At 38.8% G+C, this 10848-nt stretch overlaps 1 protein-coding gene across 1 annotated transcript in view; it reads right to left on the bottom strand.

Annotated features, from left to right (window-relative positions):
• ATG10 (autophagy related 10) overlaps positions 1-10848 on the bottom strand; it is an 81393-nt gene that overhangs the window by 23473 nt on the left and 47072 nt on the right. The window contains exon 3 of the mRNA XM_009331775.1: positions 6023-6149. Within this exon, the coding sequence (XP_009330050.1) occupies positions 6023-6149 (127 nt within the window). The remainder of the gene's footprint in view (positions 1-6022; positions 6150-10848) is intronic.

Here is a 10848-nt window from a genome sequence, read left to right as displayed (position 1 = left end):
AATAATAATAATAATAATAATAATAATAATAATGTAATAATAATAATAGCAAGTGATGCACAGTACAATTGCTCACCACCTGCTGACTGATGCCCAGCCAGTCCCCGAGCAGCGGCCCCCCTGGCCAGCTTCCCCCAGTTTATGTACTGAGCATGACGGCACATGGTGTGGAATGTTTCTTTGGCCAGTTTGGCTGTGCCCCCTCCCAGCTTCCCGTGCCCCTCCAGCCTTCTCAGTCGGTAGAGCATGGGAAGCTGAAAAGTCCTTGGCTAGTGTAAGCACTACCTAGCAACAACTAAAACACCGGTGTGTTATCAACTTTGTTCTCCTCCTAAATCCAAAACACAGCCCTGTACCAGCTACTAGGAAGGAAATTATCCCTGCCGAAACCCGGACAGATGATATAACTGAATCCATTTTATTTGTGAGCTCCCAGATTTGCACAAAACACACATCTGTATTCTTCAGGCACTTTTAGACTCCTTTCTCCAGGGCTGCAGCACTCACATGTTTAGCAGCCCTGTTACACATTCTTGCAACCCACTGAGACTTCAAATATCCAGCTGGGCTGACAGAGCACTCTGTAATTGTTGCTGCTAGCAACAAGGGGCCACTGTGGCACCTGCTGAGCCAAGCGGCCTCTCTGCTTCTTGTCTCATTCTTTCCTGTGATGGAGCTCAACTCAAAAAGTTCAGCCAGAAAAAGAAGGCAACAGCAGCATCAAGCCAAGAGAAGTGGCAGGAGAGGGAGGTAGAGGCTTCAGATTCACCCAGAAGTACATTTACTCATCATCCACCCACGACGACACAGCTGCTGAGGTTCTTACAGCTTGTCCCAAGTCTTATCCCAAGTCTAGCTGGGAGCGGGTGTGCAGACAGAAGTGGAAGTTTGTGGTTATATGTACGTTTTGTTTAATTCAGCTCATTAAATAATTACAGAGAGTGAAAGGAAATCGCTGCTTGTGGGTCATGCCAGATTTACCGTACCTTTGTCTGAAGCTCCATGCCTGTAATGCCACCAGGCTGGCACATGACACATTATCAGCTCATCAGTACTAACCCAGGCTCTGCGAAATACAGACTCTCATACAATTAACCTTACATCTACCCAGCAAGAAAGGCCAAAAGAGCCTGGGAAGTAACCAACTAAGATTTTTGTTGAGGTAAAGGAGAAAAAGGATGGGAGTCAAGAGCTCCTAAGTATGGGTTCTGTCTCTGCCATTAACTAACCAGGGGCTCGAATCAACCATCTGCCTTAATAGTCAGGCAAGAACAACTACATCCTTTCTATCACAAACTCAGATTTTTATTATTTAAACTGTCTAGGCTATAACAAACTTTCCTGAGAAAAGCTTCTTGATGGTCCACTTGGGGTTAACTCGTTTATGTCACCACAAATAAGAAACAGTTAAAAAGCAGAGGGCTGAGTGCCCCCTCACAGCAGCAAGGTGTTGCATTAAGATGACATATGAGTTGCAGCTCCCAGCTGACTTGGCACCTTAATTTCTGCAAAGAGCAGAAATTCTTTAAGCATACAAATTTCACATACATTTTCAGAGAAAGTTTTCAGGCTTCCCAAGTTGCTGTATTTTGTTTTCTTGATGTTTACTGAGGGCTTTTAATAATGTCTTAGGTTTCTAATTAAAGGTTATTTGACACTTTTGGTCATAGGTTGCACAAATTGTTTTGAGGCTTCATTCTGGCATACTTTCCAAGGAAGTATTAGGGTTTTCTACTCTTAAGAAACCATTGCCACAAAAGAAAAAACACCCTTACAGCTTAGGAGAATATATGATTATACAAATTATTCAACTTTATTTATGCCCAAAGCCATGATAAAACCAGTTCATATGGGACATGGTCTTAAGAGGAGCTATTTTTCTGAGAAAGGACATAGTGGTGACATGTTTCTGAGTTCAGGGAGTAAGTCTATATTCTGGAAAGTGCATCAGTCAGGCCCAGTAGGGTTATGAATACAGAAAGTCATGCCTTCAGGGTTGGAGGAAGTTAACGTTATCTTACAAGCTCCCTCTCTCTAACCACTGATTAGCATGTTTTTTATTGGCAGGGATCTATATATATCTGTCAGAGAGCTAGACGTCTTTTGAGCAGGTCAACTTGCAAATCCCATTCCTTCTCTCTTTTCTAGAGGGCTTAAGCTGCAGTCCTTATTGACTCCCATTAGTCCTGCTCTTCCTTGTCGATGTTTAGCCAGCATTCATGATTCCTCCTCTACTTTTGTAGGAAAAATAAGAAGAGAAGCGTGAGACAAGCCATTATTTTCTTGACATGCAGGGCGATTCCTGAATGATGTCTGTGTCCACCTGTAATTGTGTTGCTGCTACCTCACTGTCGATGCAAGAGGTTTTTGAATGTATGGCTTCTGACAATGACAGTTCAGGAAAAGACCAAAGTTCCTTGACATCTTAAAGACTAAGAAAAGGGGAAAATACTCTGCTGATTAAAGAAAGCTTACTGGACCTAGCCCAGCCCATCTGGCTGATGCCAGCATTGAAGTGGAAGGCTAATTGCCTATACCATCTGTCTCTAAGAGGGCTAATTGCTGACATCAGATATCAGCAGGGGTTCCTGCATTTCTTCAAGTACCTATTTGGTAATCTCAGAAGCCAGAGAAAGAAAGAAGGGCTCCTATTTCTGAAAGGTATGGCATACATAAGACTGATTTTGGAGAAACGACACCTAGTTCTCTGAGACTGAGGTACTGAGGACCACTGCCTTGAGCTCGCAACACAGACTGGGACTGCAGTAGGTCTGAATTTAGGAATATATGCCACGTGGTAAGTATCCTAAGGTAATGAAAAATGTTTATTACATATATATATATGTAGCCTAAAAATATCTTCTTGTATCCTATAATGTTCCCAAACATCTTTCTGGACAGAGTCATCACGCTTAATCATTATTTTCAGCTGAAATATTTGTCCTTGCACAGAACAAGATCTTCCATGTAAATCTATCCCCAGAGACTACCAAAAAGCTTAGATGTCTTCTGTTGCAATTAAAATTTCAAGCCCTTACCTTGCACTACCTTACATATCAAACTTCTCACCAAAAAAAGTGGTCTGAAGATGAATTCCAGAAAATAAATTATTTCATCCAATTTAGACAGCAGCAAGGATAAAGATACAATGCAACTTTTGTCCTTCTGCAGGAAGAACTGATCTATAATGTGTAAGCACAATCGCTAGCAGAGAGGAGTGAAAACTGGATGTCCTCACTGACACAAGCTCCTGAAGATGCCAACCGCGCTAAATATGACAGGAAAATGTCCCCAGCCACAGTTTTGGAAGCCTTTTTCCTAGGAGGGACTGAGAGAGACCAAGTGGTCAGTGAAAACTGGACTCAGATACGATGGGAGAAAGGCAGGATTTAGTTGTTCTAGAGAAGTTTTTAAAGAGTCTATTTGGAAGAACGCAGATTTGGACAGGCTGGCACCAGTTGCTATTATAACATACAAAGTGAGGAAGTGAATATTGCAAAACAAGCAAAGCTACTTAGTCAAGTTGAACAGAAGAATTATTATTTCCTAGGCAGGCCTCCAGGTGTAATAGGCACTTAACATACTGCCAGAGAGGAAGCAGAGTTCTGAATTCAAACTGTGCCCTGCTGCTGGGGAAGACAAGACAGGGCAGGGCTGTGGAAACACTGGAAGGATTATAGCTCACCTTCACCTCCTGCAACAAGCTCTAATTAACATGAGGATCAGTATGGACAGGATTCAAGGGAAACTGTGAACAGCCCACAAGAGATTTGTGAGGAACCAATTCTGTTACTTAATCTACAAATAATGGTAGGAATTTAGACTGGGAAATTGATGTAGGTCTCGGAAGAAGATTCTTCCCTGATTGTTTCAGATGAGGAATGCAGTGAATATTACTAGTTGTCTGAGAAACAAGGTAAGGAGCCTATCACATGAAGACTATTACCTTAAAGGAAAAAAAATCTCAGGGCATTACCTAGAGCTTTCCTCATACCAGGCTTAGGACAAGACACTTTGCTCAGATATCTCAAGTGATTGTGAGTGACTGTCATCTGCATGTTCCTGAAAACCCCATGTTGGGACCTTCAGACAGTGCGGCACAGGCGGGCAAATAACTTGCAGGGATGACAGAATTTTTCATTTTCAAAAGTAAGCTATCCATAATTAAAATCAGAGAATACTAGCTGAAAACATTATTGAAAAAGTACTTATTGCCAGCATTTTGTATCCTTCTCTCAAGAGTCAGAGAATGTTAACTGTTAAAAGAGAATATTAAATGCTGAAGAGAAGCCAGGTGACTTTAGAAATTCTCTAAAAAAAGTCCTTGTTTTCCATTGTGAAATGTTCCCAAGAAGTGTTTTAAAATATAATTGTACGTGTAGGAACAATTACAGTTTTGTACTGCAAGGGGAGCTGTTGGCACATAATACTACAATTGTGCATTAGATCAGCCACTAGCTTCTGTAATACCCACTTCCAGCTATAAGGAGTCATGTTTCAACACCTCCGATTCCCTGACGCTGACAAGCTAAACAACTTGTTTTGTCTCTGGGAGCTCTTCTCTGGTGATTAACTGCTTATGGTGAATACTAATTATATGAAAGTACAGTACAGTAGAAATAGTGTCCTATTTCCTCTACCTGAGGCATCTCCATCCTCTTCTGTAGAGACAGTGCACTAGTAATTCAGCTAAAACCAAGAAGATTACATTTTTCAGGACCACAAATAGGTTAATCTGTCTCTTACAGCAAAACTTTATCTTCCTGTCTTGCACAATAAGTTTAAAGGCAAAACACTGCGCATTTGTAAATGTCTGTAATAATTCTAGAAATAAATTTGCAGCACAATGTGTGCAAATGAGTTCTGTTGGTGGTAAAGGCAGAGCAATGTCCCCAATTCCCCAGGTCCCAGTTTGAAGATTTACCCCAAATTATCCATTCCTGAAACTGCACCTCAGACTAAAATTTTTCCACCAGGGAGTCTGTAAGAATTTGTTCTTCAATTTTAAACCTAAAGTGCCTTTTAAAACTCTAACACTGCAAAATTAGAAACCATTAAACAATGTAAGGCAGAGAGTGATTAAATCTACCAAACACATTCAAAGCAGCTTAAGCTACTTTTTAATTAAAAAGGAAAAGATATCACTGGCAACGTTCAGACATCTTTATCTAGATAAAGTTAGGAGATTATTCAAAACACAAAAGATGCTGATACTACCATGCAGGAGACTGAATGAAAAGACTTGAAGATTTCAATCCCTCCACCCTAGGTATACAGTCTTCGGGCAGAGAGGAACAGAACACAGCCAGTGCTGCAGTGTGATCACTCTATGTTTGCTGATTAAATAAGTGACACTAACAGCGGCCTTGGAGGGAGGCTGTGTGTTCCTCCTTCCTTCCTGACAGGATGGTGAGTGAAATCACAGTGGCTACAGCAATTGAGTAATGGGTAACAAGATGTACATATCAGGGAGGAAAGAAGATCAGTTAGTGTTTCAAGAGCCAGTTTTAATAGATAGAAAAAGGCGATACCTTACTGGTGGTATTATTTTTTTTAAGCAGCAAATTTAAATAGAAAACAGCATACACTTTAAAGGTACATTTAGACCCCAGTCTTGTGGCTCAAATTCAGGCTCCAAAGAAACAGACACAGTTCTGCTGACCCACTATAATTACGTCCACTTATTTTGTAGCCAAATTCAAACCTGCACCTTTAAGTTTTAGTATTCATTTAACGAAAAGAACAAGAAAAATGACCAGCAGTTTTAGTCAACCACAGGCAAAATGCCAGGAGCCAAAGATCAGCCTCCTTCAGGCTGAGATGATATCATCTACTCCAAGGTCCTGAAGCTCTGTGTCGGGAGTATTACAAAATTTACTGGTGAACAGCCTCATCTCTTACTTTCTTATTACATATGATCATTACTCTATTCCTCCGTTTAGTACAAAATCTGTGTTTTTAACATCTATTGTATCCAACTTTTTTTTTTTCTTCCCTTTGTCTAATAGAAGATTGGTCTTACCTAAAAAGTATGCCCTAAAATAAAGCACAGGTACTTGGTAGCTGCTGGAGTACAAGACATGATATTCATAGCGAATCACTTCTTCTGTTGCACAAATTCCAGCTACTTGAGAATCATCCGAAGACTCCTAAAGCAACAAACATGAACACAGTAATATATCAACTTTTGTATTTGTATCAAGGGAAGAGTAATTACTACGGTTGTAATAAATTCAATAAATATACAGAACAGAAATAATGGCAATCACCCCTTTCACAGCACTACTCATTTCAATTCCCAAAGGAATTTTTCAATACTAGCAAGAAAATCATGGAAGTCCAAGACCTACAAAGACATCTTACAGACTTACTTCCACAAACTGTGAACTATGTGTAAGCATTTGCAGAACTGAGGTCTTTCTAAGTGCAGACCGCTTTTGTAAGCAAAAGACAAAAGATCTCTCAAATCTTTACGGCACAATAACTGGTACAATGAGGTGACTACAGTTGCATATATCCTCATTACCTTTAGTATAGACCATTTTAAAAGTGTATCCTTAAAGAGTCTGGTTTTGCTTGCCAAAAGACAAAGCAAATGTATCTATCAAAAATTCTCTGTTCTACTTTCTTTGAAGGCTTTTTGCCAGGGGTTGGTTTTGCTAATAATACTTGAAAACTGAGACAATTTTTTCCTGTTAATGTATATTTTAGGTGTAAAGTAAGTAAAGTTTATTGTAGATTTGAAATAAATTAGAAGAGATGGATGCATTGAGATATACCCCAGTTGCAGCATAAATTTCCTAACATTTCAAATTAATATTCAAGCAGTACAGCATCGAGTTGTTTTGACTTTTCTAAAAATTGTTGATACTCAACATCTCTGAAAATGGAACCATTAAATTAATAATGCCATTAAGATTAAATGTTAGAACAAACTTTCCAAGAAGACACTATGTGTGTGGACTTGTTCGGTTTTCAAACCCCCAAATTTACATGCATGAACTAAGCAACTATAATGCCCCACAGGTTGGGTGTGCATTTCACAACTTGACTATTGCTAAGCAACTGTGAATATTGGCTTACTGCCTCTGTCCAAGCAAAATAAAAAAGACTGAACCAAAAAGAAGAACCAGCATCCTTTGAATACCATACTGGTTTAACACACAAGAAATTTAAAGCTATTTTGCATTTTTATCTCATATGCTTAACTCAACTGAGCCATGAATCAATCTACGAAGAGATACAAAATACTTTCAATTTTTTTTTATTTCCCCCAAATTTAGTGTATTAGACAACCAGATGCTGCTGAGACACATGGATAGAAGATCACGAATGGAGAGCCCAGACCTTGGGAAGCTACACTCCAAGGTACTGTAAATACATTTTTGGACATGAAATGAGAAAATCATAGATGCTTACAGAACCGAAGGTTTCTGGGAAATTCTGGACAGCTGTAGGAATGGTTGATTTTAGCTTATCAGGACACAGATATGTAAAGCACTGAAAGGGAACGTTAAAGAAAGCACTCTCTGTGTTAACCTAGTTTTAAGAACTGTACGTGAAGAGATACTAAAGACAACATGCTAGAAGGGACAATGATGATTACTGTATGTGACTTCACATACAGTTATGTGAACTTTACAACCAGGTAAAGTTAGGTATGCTATGCCCAGTTCCCATGTAAATGTGTAACAGACTAAGAAGGTAAGCTCTTTTCCTCCTCACACACATCATACCCTCTGATCAGATGTGAAATACAGATTAAAAAAAATCTCTTGAGGAAAATAGAAATTTCTTCTCTATAGTAAGCTGAACTTTCTTTAAAACGGGTCTGTTTTCAATGCTTTAGTGAGAATAGTAAAAGAAAGAACAGCAGCAGCATGTGGTAAAAGAAAACAAAAAACAACTACAGATTGCCTTTCAAGTTTGTAGGGGTGGGAAAGAGAAAGAGTCCATGTTCAGAACTGAACCTACATTAAAATTTACAAAAGCCTTTCGGATCAACCTCCTGGAATCAAAATCGTACTGCTTTACAGACATGAATGTTTCATCAGATATTATGGCCTTGCCTATTGCTTAGTCACTAGCTTACCTTGCCCTAAAAAAAGGGGCAAGGCATTACCTTCTCCTGGAAATGGCAAGACAACCTGTTCATGGCAAGACTACCTGTTCATGTACTAAATACTATTGTTCTAGAAAAAAGCTGTATGTCAACACATACTTTTCTCCCCTGCTTTCTGTATATAAGGGTAAAATGACTGTATACCCTCACATAAATACTGATACCTAATTTGTGACGATTTTAGACTGAATGATAAAGAAGCCATATTCTTTATTACCTCCAAATACTTAGGAAAAGCAGTAAGTTAATACTCACTCAAAAATGAAATACTCAAACCTGTATACCCTTAGGGAAATCATGCTTTATAAAAACCCTACTTACTCTCTCAGAAAGTCATAAATTAAGCTAGGAACTTCATCATTAAGAATTCAACTTACTGGGTTAGCACAGACTTCAGCTGGTGAGCAACTTCTATCTTCATTTTCTGGATTAGGAAAAGGAAAGCAAAGCAGAGACTTTCTAATTCCATTGTTCCTTGAGATGGCCACTGAAAATCTTAAGAATTCCTGCCATTACCAGATGTTAGAGGGTGAGGTACTTCCCAAAACATCCTACTACTTCCAGAGAAAGGTGATTTTATCCAGAAGTGGCCTTCCCAGAAGATGTACATAGTTTGATGGCAGGAGAGGCAGCAGAGAAGGGAAGAAGGCAGCTTTAATGCTTTACTGTTTTGGAAAGCAGAATATTCTTGGACACATTTATTTTGCATTATCCTGGATTTTTCTGACTGATAGTTTAGGCAGTTTCTGAAATCAAGCATCCAGCTGAATGCAAAGCTCAAAGAAGCTTTGAAACTGACATTCTTCTGCTCTGTAACAAGATGGACTTCATTCTACTACAAAGTTTCTACACTTACTCAAAGTAAGTTTCTGATGTTCAGATGTCTTCTTCTGCTGTTTCTAGTGACAAGCGGGCACATTGTATTTGTGATCTGCATACAAAGGCAGATAGCTGAATCCTTCTTAGGGCTACCTCTAATTCCCTTTCCTTTTGGTAAACAGCAGTTTCAAGACTTCTTTCATAAAAAGATACAGCATTGATGTATAATCCTGTACTTTACAGTCTCTGTAAGTACAACGCACAGTATTTATGCAGGGAAAGTACATTTTGGAGCCTAAAAGTTTTGATGGTATCTCTCTAGCTGATGAGATGAACTTTGCTGATGAGATGAATAAAATGAGTACAGTTATTTTAGGCGATCTTTGGAACATCTAAAAATCTATGCATGGCTGAATAAAGCCATGGAGCCTCAGAGAGTTTTGTATCAGCCCAAAAGAAGAGATTTATTTTTCACTCTTTAACCAACTACTGATAAAGCCATAAATATAAAATGCAGGTGTAACTTATTAAAAAAAAAAAACCCACAGGATTTTATTTTTATAAATATTGTCATATGATAGCCTATTTAAATTTTTTCTTCAAGTAATTGTTCTACTTTCCTTTTCTATGTATACTGTTGTTCTATCTCTTTTTGAGCTAATGCTAAATTTTAGTTACTGTAATAGACAATATCAAAATCAAACTTTGGAAGATTTTGTAACTGCTGCAAAACATTCATACATGTACACACATCACAAAACAAATTCATAATTTTGCTTAGATCTTCTAAAGACAAGACAAACATACCTGAGTTAATTAAAAAAACCCCACATTAACAAAAAAGGGGTTTTGACCAAATTGCAATCATTAAAAATGCTATGAAGTAATTTGATTTCTCAATTTTTTTGTTTCTGCTTTGCAAATTTGCTTGCAAGCTTGCCATGCTTCAAGTTAAAACTGTGAATCCAGGACTCACTGACTGTTTCCTAAACAAACTGGGAAGTTGTCATCAGGAAGCATCTGCTCCTCTATTGCTGTCACGTAAAATCATTGTCGTGCTATCATAACGGACTATTGAGCAGATGTTTAAAAGCAACTTATGTATTAGAAAAAAGATAAGCAGCAACTACCTAATTAATTATATTAGTTTCATGATAAATGAATTACCACTAAATTTAATTGATATAAAATTGTTCTCAACCTTTAAGTATCCCCTAAACAAATTAAATTGATTTGTTCCTTTTAAAATGCTAAATTATTTAAATCAAGAGATAGGAAATGTCATTCTGAAGGCAAAATAACGTATTTGTACTATTTTTATTCCTCCTGATGAAAAAGGCAAGTTAAAAACCCCTGGTAACAAGTTAATTTGACAGCAGGAGAGAGTTAATAGAGTGTTTTGATACTCTTTAGTAGTAACTGTGCTCTGCAGACTGAAGAGCAGCAGGAAGGTATGGGTTAAGGCAGGCTACCTTTGGAGGGAGGGTTCCAAAGGAAAGGGAAGGGCCAGGGAAGTGACAGAGAGGGTAAACAGGGAAGGCGACAGAATTACCTGATAAAAAAGGGATTTTTCTGTGCTGACGCCAAACATTTCCCTCTCTCCACCTTACCCGCAGAGGCCAGTTGAGCAAGCCTTCCTTGCTCAGCCCAAATTCCCTTTGAAATGCAGAAGCAGGCCCTAATGCCCTTTTTTGGGGAAAAGCTAAGAGAAGTTGTTTAAAGAACAGCAGGCACTTTTCTCCTGGATCTCAAGTCACTGTTGCCTTTCTCCCAATTCCCATGTTCCTCATCTCTGTTCTTGCTATCTTGACCCCTATTTCCTCCTGCTGCAGGCCAGCCTCCTGGGAAATTCTCCTGCAGGAGCATGGCAGGATTGGGCTGCAAGCAGGAAAGGGAGGAAGAGGTGA

This window comes from Pygoscelis adeliae, unplaced genomic scaffold, assembly GCF_000699105.1.
Source record: "Pygoscelis adeliae isolate BGI_AS28 unplaced genomic scaffold, ASM69910v1 Scaffold19, whole genome shotgun sequence".
Classification (NCBI taxonomy): Eukaryota; Metazoa; Chordata; class Aves; order Sphenisciformes; family Spheniscidae; genus Pygoscelis; species Pygoscelis adeliae.
Note: the sequence above shows the minus strand (reverse complement) of the source record. Positions and strands in the feature narration are given on the sequence as shown.